This window comes from Cervus elaphus, chromosome 10, assembly GCF_910594005.1.
Source record: "Cervus elaphus chromosome 10, mCerEla1.1, whole genome shotgun sequence".
Classification (NCBI taxonomy): Eukaryota; Metazoa; Chordata; class Mammalia; order Artiodactyla; family Cervidae; genus Cervus; species Cervus elaphus.
This window is the reverse complement of record NC_057824.1, coordinates 25,035,402-25,054,463: the sequence shown is the minus strand read 5'-3', so window position 1 is coordinate 25,054,463 and position 19,062 is coordinate 25,035,402. Positions and strand designations below refer to the sequence as shown.

The 19,062-nt window shown below is 44.4% G+C and overlaps 1 protein-coding gene and 1 pseudogene across 1 annotated transcript in view; one reads left to right on the top strand and one right to left on the bottom strand.

Moving 5' to 3' along the window:
* The window catches only part of ZC3H7A (zinc finger CCCH-type containing 7A), a 37,687-nt gene that overhangs the window by 2,693 nt on the left and 15,932 nt on the right, over positions 1-19,062 (top strand). The window contains exons 2-12 of the mRNA XM_043914335.1: positions 8,468-8,569; positions 9,336-9,375; positions 11,674-11,871; positions 12,578-12,736; positions 12,974-13,054; positions 13,148-13,186; positions 14,047-14,080; positions 14,701-14,984; positions 16,426-16,633; positions 17,719-17,783; positions 18,330-18,516. Of these exons, the coding sequence (XP_043770270.1) occupies positions 8,502-8,569; positions 9,336-9,375; positions 11,674-11,871; positions 12,578-12,736; positions 12,974-13,054; positions 13,148-13,186; positions 14,047-14,080; positions 14,701-14,984; positions 16,426-16,633; positions 17,719-17,783; positions 18,330-18,516 (1,363 nt within the window). The 5' untranslated portion in view covers positions 8,468-8,501. The remainder of the gene's footprint in view (positions 1-8,467; positions 8,570-9,335; positions 9,376-11,673; positions 11,872-12,577; positions 12,737-12,973; positions 13,055-13,147; positions 13,187-14,046; positions 14,081-14,700; positions 14,985-16,425; positions 16,634-17,718; positions 17,784-18,329; positions 18,517-19,062) is intronic.
* Positions 5,621-6,408, bottom strand: LOC122702147 (annotated as a pseudogene).

Here is a 19,062-nt window from a genome sequence, read left to right as displayed (position 1 = left end):
CCCTGGGCAAGCTGCTTGTAAGATTTTTTGTCTTTCTTGTCCATTCTTCCCATACAGGATTCCTGTGTCAGGCAAGATGTTCCCTGGGCCTTAGGAGGCCTGGGCCCCGGAAGGGGCACCTGGCACATGTTACATCTGAGAGATCTGAGAGCAAGTTCAAAGTGAACAGCTTGGGGTGGGGAGAGGGGTTGGGGGTGGAGTAAAAGTGTGAAATTTCCTCCCTGGTGTTGCTTAGCACAGCCTTCATCTTGGGGCTTTCATTTTCAGTAGAAGGGGCAAACTGCCTCATAAGTATATCCAGGAGGAGATTTCCCTGTTCCAAGAAGGTGCCAGAACATCTGTAATAATGTTTTCCTCCCTGGGTTTATGGTCTCTATGGGATGTAATGTATCCACCCACTTTTGTAAGTGTTTCCATAGTGTAGGAACACTGTTGCAAGATGGGGTGACAGGGAACAGTTAACTTTAACTACTTTGTGTGGTGTTTGAGCCTTGACCCAAAGAGGCTTGAGTCTGAGGACCGCATTGACTACAGGCTGATGATTATAATTTTTCACTTGCAACTTAGGAATGCCTTTTTAGGCAAAAAGTCAGGCACTGTGCTGCACATTCCCTGGGACACCTTCTCTGGTCCCGTGTGAGGATGTCTTGGAAGTACGGTTGTTTAATAATATTTATCCCCTTCCTAAACACATGATGTTGTGGGTGGAGCGTATTTCCACTCGCCACTCGGCCCTGGAGTACTGTCCTCTAAAATTCCCTGTGTCCACACCATCGACCCCCTCTGCTTCTCTGAGTTGCTTTAAATTTCATCCCTTGCCGACGTCATCCTGTGTGCCTGAGTGTGCAGAGGGCTGTATTTATTCGGTTCCTCTTGAGTGGCACTGAAGTGCCCACCTGTCTGTGGCAGCTGCGTGCGTCTCTCAGAGCCCAGCCCCGGTGCCCTCGGAGCCACGCTGGCCCTCCTGGCAGAGCTCCTCGGATGGGAATTCAGGCCCAGGGCCAGCCCGGGCGGCGGGGCCGCTTCCTGGCTGTGTGATGCTGGCCCGGCCGTGTCACTTCTGTGTGCTTCGGCTTCCTCTCGCTACCTGCCTCTCAGGATTCTTAGGATTAGATGATTTCGTACTCACAAAGCACTTGGAGCAGTGCCTGCATCCAGTCAGAGCCATCCGTGTTAGCTGTGATTTTTATCTCTGCCGTATATTGTAGTCACATTTCGTTTCTTCGGTGTCTTCTGATAATGGACTCTGGTTCCCAAAGTTACCATGAAAGGCCACAGTTTCGCGTTTCATGGTTTAGTGATAGCTTTGTACTAGGCTTCGATGTAGTGGGTGTCACCTCACAGGCACAGAATAAATATGTAAGGAATTATACTGGAGAGCCAGGGGACCTTGCCTCCTGTGAAGCTTCAGAGTGAGTAAGGAACTTAAAATCAGCTGGTTCCAGGAAGGTGATGTGTGTTCCGGTTTACAGGAGTTTAGCTAATTAATGAATTGTTGTTGTTCAGTGGCTCCCTCGTGTCCGACTATTCCCGGGCCCCCCTGGACGGCAGCATGCCAGGCTCCCCTGTCCTCCACCATCTCCCGGAGTTTGCTCAGACTCTGTAATTGAGTTTCTGGCTGATTCTGTTTATTTATTTTTACTGTTCAAAGCTCCCCCCCCCCCCACCCTCCCACCACTTCCTTTCCGTTTAAGGAGAAGAGGGTGTGGCTGACTGGCTCTTCCCCTGTTGGTGATGAGTGAACTCTTTCAGGAGTGACTTAGGGTTTCAGGGTTTTCCTCTGTTGCGATCCGGTTGATTCCCACCCTATTGATTCACTCCCTTGTTTGTTCCCTGCGGACGTGGGGTCCCCCTCAGCCAGCCCCCTGGCATCCCGTCACTTCCTCTTTGGCCCCGTCCTTTGGTTTATCACGCCTGCCTTGACTGAACCGCTGTCCCGGGGACTTTGAATGGAGTGTTCTCTTTACACTTGGCCACTTCATTCATTCTTCGCTCAGGTTGACCTGGACCCAGGGAGTGTGAGGTGATCGTGGCTAAGAAAGACAGGGGGTCTCTTGGCAGGAAGTGAGGGGGGGGGACAGCCTCTAAAGCTGACCCTGAAGCCCAGACTCAGGACTGAAAGAGCAAGCTCAGGGCAGATCTGAGAAGGGTGTCGTGGGCAGAGGGAACCGCATGCATGAGCTCCCGGAAGCGTGGAGCCCTTGACTCACCCCAGGGACCCACAGGAAGAGGAGCAGCGTGAGCCAGGCCGGGTGAGGGCGGGGTCGCCGTCAGGAGTCTAGATTTGGTTGGGGGTGCGGAGGAGTTTAAGCAGGACCGCAATACTCAGCTTGTGTTTTTAAAGAGCATTCCTATCAGTGTAGTGAGGGGGTGGGACAGTGGCGAGGCCGGGACCCAGAGCAGAGATGGGGAAGGAGGGAGTTGAGACCCCCTGGCTGGGGGGGCAGGTATTTGACAGTGGGACCACTGTGGCTTTGTCGGTGGATTGGTTGGATGTGGTGAGAGAGAGGTTTCTGGTTTGAGCAGTTGGCCAGGAGGTGATTTCAGTACTGAGAAGAGCAGAGTTAGGCTTGGGAGGAGGAGGGTATAACATTAGGGGCCTTCCAGTTAAAAATGTTAAGTAAAGGTCACACACTGGCCCAGAATTTTCTATGGGTCTTACACATGTCAGTGTAGGGTAGATGGCCTTTTTGTAAATGGCATTTGGGCAACTGGTAGCTATTTGAGAGGGAGTATGTATATATATATACATATCACTCCTTAGAGTAAACTGGTAGATCCGGTTTAAGGGGAAAAAAAATTTTTTTTAATGAAACAGTGAGACTACTAGACGAAAACATGGAGAGTTATTTCATAAGCTCAGAGTGGTGCAGACATTTCTTTCTTTCTTTAAATAATTTTATTTCTTTCTTTATTTCGGCATTGTTGGGTCTTCACTGCTTCGAAGGCTTTTCTCTAGTTGCAGCGAGCAGGGTCTACACTAGTCGCGGTGCATGGACTTCTCGTTGCGGTGGCTTCTTTTGTTGCAGAGCATGGGCTCGAAGGCGTGCAGGCTTCAGTAACTGGTGTGTGTGCTTGGTAGTTGCAGCTCCAGGGCTCTGGAGCATGGGCTCAGTAGTTGTGGCACACAGGCTTAGTCGTTCCATGGCATGTGGGATCTTCCCAGATCAGGGATCAAACCCTTGTCGCTTGCTTGACAGGCATTCTTAACTACTGAGCCGTCAGGGAAGCCCAGGCATTTCTGAGTATGTCAAAATCCAGAAGCCATAAAAGAAAGTATTGAGCTACTTAAAAATAAGACTTTTGCTGTCAGAAAGTACCATAATCAACATCAAAAGTTTGACATCATGTTGGGGAAAATAATAATAACATCACAAAGGACTGCTTTCCTCAACACATAAGGAGCTTCCATGAATCAAAACAATTCAGCCTGGAAGAAAAACGCATGAAGGAAATGAAACAACAGTCAGTTCACAGAAAAGGAAGTACAAACGGCTCTTAAATCTTAATAGATGTTCAGCTTCACTAGTGATAGGAAGGCTGAAACAAACAAAGCCCCGACCACACTTGTCACACTGTCTGTCATCTCCCTGACGGTGATGGAAACGTCCAATAATTTCTTGTGCACTGGTGGTGGGTAGGGTCAATTGGTAAAACTTGGCAGTAGCTGGCAAATAAAGAAATGCGCCTAACCCTTCATCCTTTGGAAATTCTTTGAAGATATGCACATATGAAATGTCCTGTGTTCCTGGTGAACTTTTAAAGATTGGAAACAAGCACAATGTCCTAGGGGCCTGGTGACTTTACGGTGCAGCCATATCACGGAGCACGCTGCCCGGCTGTTAATGCAGCTTGATATGTGTTGACAGGGACTGACCTTCAAGACGAGGTGCCATTCGAGAAAAGTAAGGTGCGGACATGTGTTAGGAGCCCTGGTTTGTATAAAGAATAGCGTATGCACAGGATATTTTAAACTTTTAATTTTGAAATAATTATATACTCACAGGATACTGCGAAAGTCATATATTGAATCCCATGAACCCTTCGTCTGCTTCCCCCAGTGGTGCCGTCTTGCATAACTGAAGTGCCATAGTCAAGCCAGGAAACTGACCTCTGTATAATACTGTTAATCAGACTACAGACCTTACTCAGTGTGTGTGTGTTTCTGGGCAGTTTTATCCCACGTGTGGATTCATGTAACCACCTCTAGTCCAGGCACAGCTTTGTTCATAGAGTGTCTTTGTCAGGATGCCTAACAGATCAGTGTCAATGATGGTCTGTTGATTGATTGCCCTCAGAGGGCATACGAGCAGCTGAATGATCGGGCTGGGAAGGCGATGTTCCTTTTCACTCTCATGGTATGTTAAAGCCCTGCTTTCTGAACAGCGGGTGGCATCTGGACATCCAGGTGGAACTACCAAGTAGAAGGTATCTGCGAGCTCTGCCAGGGGATAGACGTGGGGCATTGTCGGGCCCTCGATGAGACTGTTTCACATCTGGGCGGGGCAGGGGGTTCCTGACAGGAGAGGGTGGTGGTGGGGGCACAGGCAGAGGGGTTCTGGTGCACCCCTGGGCCCTCACGTTTAGAGGTCAGCTGGAGATGAAGCCCCCGCCCCCTACTTTGAGGAGGGAAGGGACCCCTGTCATGTGCAGCTGAATTTGAAGAGAATTGGTTATTGGATTAACTTTATCAAGTTTCCTTCACTTTAAAACAGGCTGGATTCTGTTGACTGGATCCCAAAATAAGATGGTGTGGAAAGGCTTTACTGTTTTATTTTAAAATGAGATGGGGGGAGAGGCTTCATTGCACAGGTAAAACTAGCTATGGCGGGAAAAAATCAGAACAGTGATTGCCCTGGGTGCGGGGTAGGGGAGGATTGGCTGGAGAAGGGGCCCCGGGGAACTTCCTGGAGGGAGGGCAGTGGTGTGTCTCAAGGCCAGGGTCTGGGTTACACGAATGTATTGTTTGTCAAAACCTGCCTGAACGTGTGCGCGTTTTACCGTAAAAACTGCAAACAGATGTTGAACTCCACATAATGCTGAGGTGTTTCGCGGTGAGTTATAATTGATGTCTGCAGCTCACTTTGCAGTTTACAAAATTGTGTTGGTGGATGGACGGAGGGTGGGCAGACATCAGTAAAGATGGGCAGATGTAATACATATACCAAAATATTAATTGTAGGATATAGGTAGTATAGAGGTATATGATATTCAAAGTGAAAAAAAAATTAACTTTCCTGTGTGTATAAAATTTTTCATAACAAAATTTAGGGGAAAATTCTACAGAACACGAAACGCTGTGTTATCTTATATTTAATGTCACTTCATGCTATGTTCCCCAATCTTTAAACATGTAAAGGTGGCATGGTGTTTCCTGCTGTTAAGAATCTACATCTTACTTTCTCTTAATCACTTGCTTGAGTCGTCAGCTCTTTCTCTGCTGCCCTTTGTCCTTAAGAGGCCAGGGTTCAAGGTTTTCGAGAACTTCCTGGGGAAGCAGCTCTAAGGCTCTTATCTTGGCGGATTATCCTGACCCCGGAGTCCCTTCTGAGTCCACAGATTTGCTTTTTTTGTTGTTGTTACATAAATGAACCCATTCATTATAGGCTAGGCAATGTTATCAAATGGTGGTGCTTCTCCTGGTCCTTAATTCCTTCAGTCTTCTTTCTGACGGCAGCCTTGACTGGGAGGCAGAGGAGGTGGTGAAGGTCCCGGCACCACCAGCGGCTGTTCTGACGCAGGAACCGCAGCGCCAAGTGCCCACGGCTCATCTCTTCATCTTGGTTTTGCCGCAGAAGGAGCAGGTGTGCTTGGCACGCTGGCAGTTTCATTTTCTTCACCATTTTCCTGAGGGAGGCACCATAACGGGCCCCGTGTTTGCCCACGATTCCAACCTTGTTGGTGTGTTTTGCCAGGTGGCCACCACCTAGGTCCGAGCCCAAGAGCCAGATTTACTTTTCAGGCGAACCTCAAGCTAATTCCCCACCTCGCCAGGCAAGGGTGGGGAGAGGCCCGTCGTTCCCTGAAGGAGAGGAGAGGCTTCCTGCCTGCAGCTTCTTTTTTTTGATCCCAGTCCCGCCGGCCTGACCGCCCTGGGCCCCCAAGTGCAGCCCTGGGTGCCTTTGAGCTCCAAGGTTCTGACTCTGCCTTAAGTTAAAGGAGAAAACACTCGAGTGGCCCGGGAAGGGCTCAGAAGCCACATGGGCTTCTTTGAATACTTTCTTTTTCCAGAGGTCATTTATTCACAAGGTTTAAAAACAATTCTTTTTAAAGGTTTGCTGTGAAGAGACTCTGTCTTCCCCTCTCCCAGCCCCGGGTTTCTCTCACTGCTGTTGCTTCTGTAAATCCATCTGGAGTTATCTTACGTGTGACTCGTGCTAGGCTGCCTCAGTTCTGTCTACTCTTCATGACCCCGTGGACTGTAGCCCGCCAGGCTCCTCTGTCCGTGGCATTTCCCAGGCAAGAATACTGAAGTGGGTTGCCATTTCCTTCTCCAGGGGACCTTCCCTACCCAGGGATCGCACCCGTGTGTCTGGCGTTGCAGGTGGATTCTTTACTGCCAAGCTACCAGGGAAGCATGAACGTTGTTGAGAGAGTAGAGGAAAAGTTCTCATCACAAGGAAAAAAAATATTTTTATATTCTTTTAATTTTGTGTTTATATGAAGTGATGGATGTTCACTAAGCCTGTTATGGTAATCATTTCATGAAGTTTATGTCGGATCATTGTGTTTTATACCTTAATCTTACACAGTGCTGTATTTAGTGGTATCTCAATAAAACTGAAAAGGGAAAAAAAGAAAAAAGCCTTAGCACCAGTTCCCAGGTTTCAGGGCACTCCAGCCTCCATCCCACTCTACACTTTGAAAAACGGTAGAATTAAAAATAAAACTTGCTTAACACATGGTACGCAGTAATGAAACTAAAACTATTCAGGTATGTATACTTGAAACTTGGGTGCAGATTCATAGTTTTTGTGACACGATGTCCTCTTAGAATTAACTCTCAGGAGTCCTCGTCCAAGGGTGACTGTGTGGCCCCCCCCAGCCCCTCCCCACCCCACGAGGGAGCATTTAACAAAATCTGGAGATACTGGTTTGTCACAGCTGAGGGGAGGAGTGCTGCTGGCCTTAGTGGGCAGAGGTCAGGAAGCTGCCAGCGTCCCACGGCACACAGGACAGCTCTCCATGCTAGAGACTTTGTTGTCGTTATTTAGTCTCTGAGTCACGTCGGACTCTCTGCGACCCTGTGGACCCCAGCACGCCAGACTTCCCTGTCCTTCACTATCTCCCAGAGTTTGCTCAAATTCATGTCCATTGAGTTGGTGATGCCATCTAACCATCTCATCCTCTGTCATCCCCTTCTCCTTTTGCCCTCAAATCTTTCCCAGCATCAGGGTCTTTCCCAACGAGTCAGCTCTTCACATCCGACCAGAGTATTGGAGCTTCAGTGTCAGCATCGGTCCTTCCAGTGAATATTCAGGGTTGATTTCCTTTAGTATTGACTGGTTTGATCTCCTTGCCGTCCAAAGGACTCGCAAGAGTCTTCTCCAACACCACAGTTCTAAAGCATCAGTTCTTTGGTGCTCAGCTTTCTTTATGGTCCAACTCTCACATCTATACATGAGTACTAGAAAATCATAGCTTTGACTATACGGACCTTTGTAGGCAAAGTGATGTCTCTGCTTTTTAATATGCTGTCTGGGTTTGTCATAGCTTTCCTCCCCGAATGGCTGAGATTGAGTGACCCTAGTTTAGGACACTGAGAGGTGACGTTTTATCCCATTTCTCTTCTCTGTGGTTTTCCTGTAGCTTTCTGGGAAATACTTCATGAACAATGGCCAGTCAGGGTAAATACCCCCGGTGTTGACATCAACCTGAGTTACATTTGAGGTAAACCCTTACCTTCCAGAAAATTCCAGTTAAAGTAACTTCACTTAGATCCTCATTCTATCAGTTGTATCAACAAGGATTGTTTCAAAAGTCTGTGTAACAAAGTACGGATCAGGCTTAGACTCTGCTCACAAGGAAGTCAAAATCCCTCAGAGGCAAGCGGATATGAAACCTTTTTGCTCCTGGAAGGTTTCCAGAAGCAAAACAAGGCCAGGACTGTTCACAGGGCTGCTTCCGCGAGCGTAGAGACAGGCCAGAAACAAAACCCGCAGTTGAAGGAGGGTAGATGAGGGGGGCGAGAGAGGTGACTGGTACGTGGGGATTGTTTAGGAGGGGCCTGCCCAACCTGCCCAGCTGTTCAACGTGGAGCTGGGAGAGTGTGGGCACCCTCTGCTCGAGGCACGCAAGACAGTGGGGACCTTGGGCCCCCAAGCGTCCTTGGCCTGAAGACCCTAGTCAAGCCGGGGGAGATGAATGCGTCCACAGTTAATTGTGCCACATGACCTTGATCCTGAGTGTTTTAATTGGGGTCCAGGAGCCCCACGCCTTGTGTAACTTGTTGCCTGTTTCTTTCCAGATTTCTCCTTTAGAAGGTGGATGTGTGGGATAACATGTCCAGTGTGTCCGAGGAGAGAAGAAAAAGGCAGCAGAACATTAAGGAAGGACTACAGTTTATACAGTAAGGGCTCCCTGCACACCTCATGTCCTCGCCACGTAGCAGTTCCTTTTTGCTGTGGCTCTGCATTTACCAGGGGATAGGAAACTTTTAGTCCTATTCACTTGGGTTAGAAATCAGATATTTTTTGTCCCAGCAATGCTTTCTGTTCCCGGAACATCAGTCCCTTTGTGTTCCGAGGCCGTCACTGATATTTCAGGGTTAAAATCCTGACGTATCTCCCAAAATGTTTGACGGAGGAATTTGAACTTATTTCACTCTGATGAGGGAAAGTCAACATCCGTCAGCACCCAGGGCTTTTGTGGTCACAGTCCTCCTGTTGAGAGCCTGGTCTCCAACTGGCCTTCGTGACGCACGTCAGCAACAGGACCACAGCCCGGGTGGCTATGTCCAAGCAGAAAGACTTCTTTGTCCCTCCTAGGAAGGGGATATTCTTTCCCTCTGTTCTGCAGTGAATTGGAACAAGTAGAACTAGTGTTTCTGTACTATTTTAAAACTTTTTCGGCACGTGAAGAATTAGGCCCTCTTTTAGTAGAAGTAGATTTGAAAGGTAAATGTTTACCCTAAAGAAAGGACAAGAGAATAGTTTTAGATTTTTTTCGTGACTACAGTTACATGTGAATCATGGTCATAGAGGACAAATAGGTCTTTCAAATGTGCTTTGAACCAGTGGTAAGCTAATGAGAACCGCTAGTTTTAGGGTCACTCCTGGATAAACAAATCCTGACAGGGACCTGATCATCAAAATTAACTGGTTTCTTCTTCTTAGGTCACCGCTGTCGTATCCAGGAACACAGGAACAATATGCGGTAAGGAAAAGATGTGTTTGAAAGTAGCCTGTGAACTGTCACATGAAGCCCAGCTTGGCAAACCGTGATGCGGCCTTCTGTCTGTTTTTGTAAATAAAGTTTTATTGGAACACAGCCATGCTCATTTGCTGATGTGTTATCTGGCTGCTTTCATGACATTGTTGAGAGAGACCGTATGGCTCACGAAGCCTCAAATCCTTACTGTCTGGGTATTTATAGGAAAACTTTGTCAACTCGTGTATATAAGACAAGGTTGAGTTTTTTCCGACATACTCAGACAGTTGTGTATTTTCTTTCCTCTGGTAATATAGTTTTGAAGTAATTTCTTTTGAGCCCCTTGACAATTACTTTTTGCCTTTCATTTCAGGAAGAATGAGAGGGACAGATTATGTTGAGAAGGAGAGTACAGAGTGTCTTTCGGTTTTTCTTTAGCAGAGAAATTGTCACAGTAAAGGGGTGACTGGGTAATCAAATAAAAGAGCTGGAGATGAATCTAGTTGGAGAGAAAGCCCAGTGGGCTAGGCCTGGAACTAAAGACCCTCATCTCTGCAGACCGTTAGTTCCCTGTGGCTTTGTGTCTCTGCGGGTTTTGGTGTTTCTGAACGTCACTTCTTTCTCTCTGCCTCCCTCCTCTGTTCATTTCAGCCTCTTCCTTCCTTTTCTCCAAACAGACGTAGAACTGTAAAGTATGAGAGCTAGCAATCATGTGGAGCAGTCCTTTGATTTTACGGGCACTCGGGGCCAGAGAGGGGAACCAGCCTGTTTCTCAAGTCACCTCAGTCATTAAAGATCAATCTCGAGTTTCCTTTGTCACTTTCATCAGCTTAGATGTGAATTCATGAAACGAGATGAAGAGCTGCATGTTTATCTGCCCACTTGATAGGGAAGGATTACTTATTAATTTATTTTGGGGGCTGCACTGGGTCTTCATTGGGTGCACAGACTCTCTAGTTGAGGTGCACAAGCTTAGTTGCTCCGAGGCATGTGGGATCTAGTTCTGTGACCAGGGATCGAGCTGGTGTCCCCTTCATTGGAAGGCAGTTTCTTAACCACTGGGCCACCAGGGAAGTCCTGGAAAGGGACTTTTAAAATCTTAAAGCAATGATAGTAATCCTGAAGGAAACTTAAAGAACCTTTGCCCCTACCAAAAGAACATGTATACTAAAAGCAATTAAAAAAAAAAGATTTGACATCCCCTGGAAGAAAAACTGACCAACCTAGACAGCATATTAAAAAGCAGAGACATTACTTCACTGACACAGGTCCTTCTAGTCAAAGCTATGGTTTTTCCAGTGGTCATGTTTGGATGTGAGAGTTGGACTGTGAAGAAAGCTGAGCACCGAAGAGTTGATGCTTTTGAACTGTGGTGTTGGAGAAGACTCTTGAGAGTCCCTTGGACTGCAAGGAGATCCAACCAGTCAGTCCTAAAGAAAATCAGTCCTGAATATTCATTGGAAGGACTGATGCTGAAGCTGAAACTCCAATACTTTGGCCACCTGATGCGAAGAACTGACTCATTGGAAAAGACCCTGATGCTGGGGAAGATTGAAGGCAGGAGAAGGGGATGACAAAGGATGAGATGGTTGGATGGCATCACTGATTCGATGGACATGAGTTTGAGCAAGCTCTGGGAGTTGGTGATGGACAGGGAGGCCTGGCGTGCTGCAGTCCATGGGGTTGCAAAGAGTCGGATACAACTGAGCGACTGAACTGAACTGAAGCCCCTAAGTCAGTAAGCCACCTGAACATTTACAAAAGAAGAAATACAAATGGTCCATTAAAATGTGGAGAAGTTCAACCTTGCTGGTAATCAGATATGCAAATAACTAAAGGATACCGTTTTTCCCCTAGAAACTGGTAGATTTTATGTGTGCGTGCTCACACATGTGTGTACACATGTTGGCAGGGGTGCTCTCAAGCAAGCCACTATATGCATTCATCGTTACTGCCTTTTTTGGAGGGCAATTAGAAATACCAGTTAGAAGCCTTAAAATGCTCATTCCACTTGTAGGAATTTATCCTCAGCACAAAGTTGGCGATGTCAACAAATATTGACAGGCTGCTTTTGCAGCACTTTTCTTTGCATTCACTTTCTTTGAATTTTTTCTTGGAAAAAGCAAGCAGGATGAAACCCTAGCTGAGATAGTAGTGACTTGGCCTAGATTTCATAATTTCTTACAATAGTGCTTACACATTATTTCCTCTGAAGTTTTAGATACAGAAATTAAAATTTACTTGTACTCTGACTTGTTTCTTAAAGAGTTTCAAGGGGTAACATTCTTTTTATTTTTTTTTAAGGTATATTTACGTGCTCTTGTGAGAAATCTTTTTAATGAAGGAAATGATGTTTATCGTGAACGTGATTGGAACCACTCTATGAGTCAGTATTCAGAAGCTTTGAGTATAGCTGATTATGCAAAGTCTGAAGAAATTTTAATCCCTAAAGAAATCATTGAAAAACTATATATAAATCGTATTGCTTGCTATTCCAATATGGTGAGTTGTGATTTGTAAAGTACATTAGCAAAAGTCAGCTTTCTAATTTCAGTTTATAGGAAAGATGTATTAGCTGCTTTAGAGAGGCCTCAAGCTTTGAAAAATCAGTTTTGGCCAAATACTTATGAATTTTTAAAAATAATTTGTTTCTTTGATACTGGTCCTTGGAGATTCCCTTTTGAGTATGGCTTTGGGGGAGAGGGGGGTGTCTGCTCTTAAAAAAAAAGAAAAGTCAGCCTAGGAAGATACAGGTATTCACAGATGGGTATATCAGGTGTCTCTGCTGACAATTTGCTCCTTATGTTTCTCTTAGGAGTTTTTTTTTTTTTTTAATAAAAAAAAAAGTAGTGAGCCTTCAAAAGAATTAATACAACCTCTTCACTTATCTAAACTTAAAAAGTAGTATTTTGATGTTCTTACAGTTTTCATATAGACATTCACGCTTAGGACCTCAGCTATACCTGGACAGCTTTCTTTCTTGACGATCTGGGGTCTTTTATGGCCAAAGGTCTGGGTGGTGGGTACATAGGTAGCCATGATATTCTTTCTACTTTTCTGTATTTGAAATTTCATAATGAAAATAATTTTAAAAAGACAAGATAAAAACCACTAACAATCCATTTGAGAGGAGAATCTGAATTTGTTTGTGTTTGCATCATTGCAAGACATGAATTGATTGCTAACTTTATTTGGTCTCACTCACCAGGGTTTCCATGATAAAGTTTTAGAAGACTGTGATACAGTCCTCAGTTTAAATGCCAGTAACTACAAAGCTCTGTATCGGAAATCTAAGGCTCTAAGTGATTTAGGAAGATTCAGAGAGGCTTATGATGCTGTAGCAAAGTGCTCCTTGGCAGTGCCTCAGGTATGGTATTTATGTTCTAGTTCATTTGTTTACATCCTAGCCATTTTATTGCTTCTGTGTAGACGAATGGCATCAAAAAGCTACGTTTTCCAGCCGGCCGTCCACCTGCTGCAGCTGGAAGTAATGGCCCATAAAACAAGTGTCTTGACAGAGGGTAAATTAGAACTGTTTTGTCCCTTCACCTCTATGGTTAGTAAATACAACCCTCTGTTAATCATATATTCTGACTTTTTTCAGGATGAACATGTAATAAAACTAACTCAAGAACTAGCTCAGAAATTGGGATTTAAAATAAGAAAAGCATATGTTAGAGCCGAGGTAAGCTGGAGTTCTCGCCATAAGGTATTTTCATTTTGTTTTGTAACTTGGAGGCAGTTCTGGTTTTAAATTAGCATCTTCATTTTCTTTCAGCTCTCACTAAAATCAGTTCCTGGGGATGGGGCTACAAAGGTAAGGTTATTACTCTTGTAAGAATCATACTTTTTTAAAAAAAGAAAAGATATAAGTATTAGCAGTTCTGCTTTTAATATTTTTGGGTTTTGTTTACTTTTGAGACCTTTTTGTTCCTCATACACCTAAGTGGCCAGAGCTTCCTGCCCTTTGAAAAGAAAACAAACAGCTCCAGTCGTATCTTTTGCTCTCAATTAGCATTTCCTGAAGGCCCATGGAGCATTTTACAGGATGTTCATAGACATTAGGTGTTACTAGAAAAAGTGGGTTGGGGCCACATACTAATTTTAGAAGTCATTGGGTTAAACACAACTAACAAGGTTTATCTTTTTTAAAGATAAGTCTTCTTAGACCTGTTAGGAGGCCACTGTGAGTTGAGGAGGGTGTAGTGGTTACACTGGTCCCTCTGGAACTGGAAGGCTCCTGAATATCCTTGGAGAAATATTAAGCCACATAAAACGAGTGGCAAGAGGCCCGCACTGTTTAATCCTACGTATTACAAAGGTTGGGCTTCCCAGCCAGGTGGCCTGGCAGTGCAGGAGACACAAGAGATGCAGGTTCCATCCTTGGGTTGGGAAGATGCCGAAAAGGAAATGGAAGCCCACTCTGGTGTTCTTGCCTGGCAAATTCCATGGACAGAGGAGCCTATTGGCAACAGTCCATGGGTCACAAAGAGTCAGACACGACTGGGCATGCACTGGACTGCCTGTTACGAAGGTTTACACATTCTCTTTGTCTCTATCTTAATTGGAAGGAGATCAGATGTGAGAATTGGCATTGCTCTCTTGGAGTGAGTTTTATAGCTTGCTTTATCTAGAATCCTGAAAATACTATGATCTATTATTTGGTTCAATTTCTAGGCTTTGAACTGTTCTGTGGAAGATATTGAACCAGGTACGTTTTCACACACATGTCCTCTTAATCTGAAATGCCAGCCTTGGGGACTTCTGGTGGTCCAGCGGTTAGAACTGCACGCTTCCAATGCAGAGTGCAGGTTTGACCCTGGTCAGGGAACTAAGATCCCACATGTCTCACTGCGCACCAAAGAAAAAGAAAAGAAAAGTGCCAGCCTTAGATGTTATGCACGTTATAGTGCTATCAGTTAGGATTGCTGGGTCGTTAGTAGTGTTAAAACGAGTCATTTCAGAAAGCGCCTCTGTGCCTCGGGCTGTGTCAGTCAGTAGTGACTGATGGTGCTGACTGTCAGCGAGCAGTTCGGTGTCCACCGCGGCGTCACCACCCTCTAGCAGCTCCACCCAAAAGGAGCCCAGGCATTTTGAGAAAGGAGGAAGCGTTTTCACAAGTGAATATGTCTGTTCCTGGGCAAAACAAGCTCTTCTTTTTAGAATTGCTTTTACTCTTTTATTTGAATTGCTTTCACTGTTGTATCTATCTGTTTATAATTGCTTTCACATTTTCACCTTGCTGTTCATTTTCTATTGTCATTGGCTATTAACACTAGTATTACGTAAATATACTGAAAATAAGTGAGCACATGTCCATTCATGTTACAGATATATTAACTCCGAGGCAAGAAGCACTTTCTGTTGTTTCTATACCCGCATCCAGTTTTTCTCACCAAGTTGGAAATGAGCTGGCCTCAGTTTCCATTATGCCCTTGACTTCTGTTTTGCCACTGCAAGTGGAAGAGAGTTCTCTGCCATCGACAGTGTTGGCAAATGGAGGAAAGATCCCCTTCAGCACGCCGGAAGCGTTTTTAGATGATGGAGATATGGTCCTTGGAGATGAAATAGATGATCTCCTGGATTCTGCACCTGAAACTAATGAAACCGTCATGGTAAATTTCAGTCTGACTCCTTCTTAAAACCTTTCTTAAAAAATTGTGATATAACCTGCTAGATATTTTCAGTATTGACTGTAGGCTAAACTTAGGCTTTCTTGAAAATTACTTTTGTCCTTTTCCATTGGTAACTGGTAAATTTTGTCATTTTTTAAAATTAAAAAAACAGAACAGGCTAGGAATCACATGTTATGGGAAAGGGAAATTTAACTCCCTGGCAAAGAATAGGCATTTGGCATGTACGGCAAAATGAATCGATGGATTAAGGATTTATCATTCCTTAAGGATGATTCTCCTATAGCTATATAACCATGAAGCAAACTTGGGTCCACAGGCCAGATCTGGCCTGCTGCCTCTTTTGTACGGCCCGAACACTAAGACTGGTTTTGAGATCTTTATATGGTTGGAAGAAAGGGAGAAAAAGAACAATGTTTTAAGATGCATGAAAATATCTCATAACACTGCAGTAACAGACTTGAGTAGTTGCACCAGAGACCGTGTAATCCACAAAGCCTCCGATATTAATAGGGCTGTATTATTACCCAGCCCTTTATAGAAAAGTTCACTGACTCCTGCTGTGAAGTATATCAAGATAGTGGCAGCAGTGATACTAGAATGATGATGCGGAGAGGGAAACTCAGAGCTGGTTTCCGGGGAGAGTAAATCCAGTGATGTCCTTGTGGAGCTGACAAAGAGAAGATGTAAAAGGCAGACAGACGCTGTGGGGTGCGGGTGGGGGAGTTGGTTCCTTCCACTTTGATCTGGGGCAGGTTATTTCACCTTTCAGTCCCTCGGTTTCCTCATCTGTACAGTGACGGTCCTCATAGGATGCACCTCAGAGGGTTAGGAGAATTAAATGGATGGTGTATCCTGCCCTTTATAGAAAAGTTAGCTGACTCCTGCCATGAAGTATATTAAAATAGTGGAAGGTATTTTAATTGATACAGGAGGCTCTTGAAAAATCGCCGCTGTGTGGGGGAGGGGCAAGGCATCGTTGCATTTGTTCTCCTGAGGTTGTGCATTGACGTCTCCAAAAAGATGGTCCCCAGTTCTCCAGGCTGCTGCAGCTCCCTTCCCTCGACCACCTTTCCTTCTGCCCCGGCCCCATACACGCCCTCGTGGTTCCTCCTTGAGGAAACCTGGTTGGCTCAGAGTGGGGAATGTTAGGAATCCTAGGAAGCTTGGGAAATGAAGCAGGGACTTCTCTTTTAGGTCACGGTGGTATTAGAAGTCACATCTCCAGACTTTTCAAAAAGTGGGCTGGAGAAGAAGTCAGCTCTGTCGCTTGGATTCTGCCATCTTGATTTTGACTCCAACTTTGTTACCTAATAAAATCACCCAGCTGAGTAATTTGTTCTTATGTGCTGATATTAAAAGCAGTTTGGCCAGCTTGGGACAGAGTTTCACGGACTTCAATCCGGTCTTGTTTCCTCCGCAGCCGTCAGCCTTAGTCAGAGGCCCCCTCCCAGCTGCCAGCGTTGGCCCGAGTGTCCCTTTCTCGGCGGCGTCTCTTTTGGGCGCCTTGCCCATCGGGGCGAGGTACGCACCTGCGCCCTCCTTCTCGGAGCTGTATCCACCATTGACTTCATCCTTAGAAGATTTCTGTTCTTCTTTAAATTCATTTTCAATGAGTGAATCCAAACGAGGTAAGACTCAGCTGCTTATGTAAACAGTTACAGTCCATTTTCTAAAAAAGACAGTCTGTTTAACTAACACTAGGTAGTTGGTACTTGAGTTATTTTCATTGTAGCTGAAAATACATTGTAGTTCTAAAACCTGAACCTTCCTGTTTTAAATTCACCTGGACTTAACTGTGCCATTGTGGAGATCAAGAAGCCAAGGCCTAGAGTAGGAATGTACGTGGCACTGTTTGTTTGTTTCGTTTTAATAGGATAGCTCGTTAAGGTGGGTGTCTGTTGTTTGGGGCGGGTGAAATGACTTTTACTGTTTTCTCTAGAAAAGGGATAACCCCCTCTTAAAGGGTCTTATAGACAGGTTGTCCTTTTAAATTCTGAACTAGGCAATACTTAGTTAAGACTAATTTAAAATCAGTGTTTAGAATGATAATAGAACCATGTATTTTTGGCTTCATCCATTGAGCTCAGCAAACTATGGTGCTTTACTTTTGCAAGGGATTGCTGAGGTTTGGGCCTGACTCCTGTTTTTGTAATTCTAGGCTTAATGTATCCTTTAAGTAGCCACAAGAAAAGTCTTCATATTTTTGTCAGGCATCATTACAGTTAAACGAATCAAAACCAAAATAATTGATTTAAAGATTGGCAACTGAACAAATGAAAATTTGTGGAAAACAGAGGGCAGAGAGAAAGTAATGAGTGGTAGACTAAGAAAAAGAAAGAAATTGAACCTGACTGATTCTCTTAATGTTTTGATGAGCTTCATACTTTCAAAAGAAGAGAATCCTTTCCCATTTTTAATATGAATTATCTTCTTAGTCTTTTTAACATTCCCATTTGATAGGCCCTGCCTTAGCTCATGTCTCTGAAAAATTGCTTTTTATTGAAATTTGTTTGTCTAAGGATTATTTATGTCCTTGGTTTCTGGAGGAGAGGAGAGACTCCATAGCCCTCTTTGGGTGTCAATAATGAGCAAGAAAGCTTCTCGGAACTGGGATGGGAAATAAGGTGGGAAGCCATAGTGAGCTGCTAAGCCCTGATGTTCTTATTACGTGATTAGAATGAAAAGGTCTGTTGAAGTTTTTTTATTATTTTAGATCTGTCCACCTCAACTTCTAGAGAGGGAACAGCGCTTAACAACAGTAATTCTTCCCTTTTACTTGTAAGTGCCACTTCCTCTTTTGTAACTACGTCGCTTAAATTGCAAATAGGTCTTTTACTTAAGTAACTGAGTTATTTGAATGAACGGTACCAGCTCCCTGGAATTTTGTGTGTGCTGTGGGAAAGAGTGCTAAAATAAGACTCTTCTGGAACATCCAGTAATAAGTGCTCTGTGTTTAAGGCTGGATCTGTCATGGCAAATTAATCAACAGTGTAAGAGGCTTTAGCACAGCGTGAATGACGAAGAAATGCAAGATCAGGGCATGAAAACCCTGTTGGCTGATGAAGCAGAACAATTACCCATCGCTTATAACAGCTCATGGAGCATCCCAAAATGTGGGGGAGGGGCCTAGAGACCCCAAAGACAGGAAAATGTAGAAGGAAATGGTTTTTAAATAGAAACGTCATAAGGACAGAATAGTCCCACCTCTAGTCTGTGCAGAATGTCTCATTTTTCATATGCGTTTGTTTTCTTCTTTAGTGATAGTGCAATATTTGTTGGCTGTTTTTTGTTTTTTTGTTTTTTGTTTTCTTATGCTTCTTGCAGATGAATGGACCAGGCAGTCTGTTTGCTTCTGAGAATTTCCTGGGAATTTCAAGTCACCCTCGGAATGACTTTGGAAACTTTTTTGGAAGTGCAGTAACTAAACCCGCTTCTTCAGTGACCCCAAGACATCCCCTTGAAGGAACCCATGAACTGAGACAAGCTTGCCAGATCTGTTTTATAAAATCAGGTCAGGACCAAACCAAGGAGCCCATCAATAACCTGAGAGTTCTTAGGAATTTGTAAATCTATGTGACTCTTGCATCTTTCTTTGAGTTATTTCTTAAGAAGCAGCAATTATTGATTAGGAGCCTTTAGAGTCTAATAGGATAAGTCTCTGGAGAAGGCAATGGCACCCCGCTCCAGTACTCTTGCCTGGAAAATCCCATGGATGGAGGAGCCTGGTAGGCTGCAGTCCATGGGGTCGCACAGAGTCGGACATGACTGAAATGACTTAGCAGCAGCAGCAGGATAAGTCTCGGTTCTTCTTTGATATAATTTTATGTATAGAATCATTTGGAATACAATATTTACCTGATTTTGAAAATTCTTTGTATTTTAAGTGTATGTTTAAGAACTTGATCATTTTCAAATAGAGTGAGAACTAGAAAAAAGCATTTTAAGACGAGTATGTGATACAGTGTTTGTGAAAATTAGAGTACTTTCTGTTGGATTATTTCATATCTTTACCCCTAAGTCAAGTGATACAAACACAGTTTATTCTAAACGGGGCCCA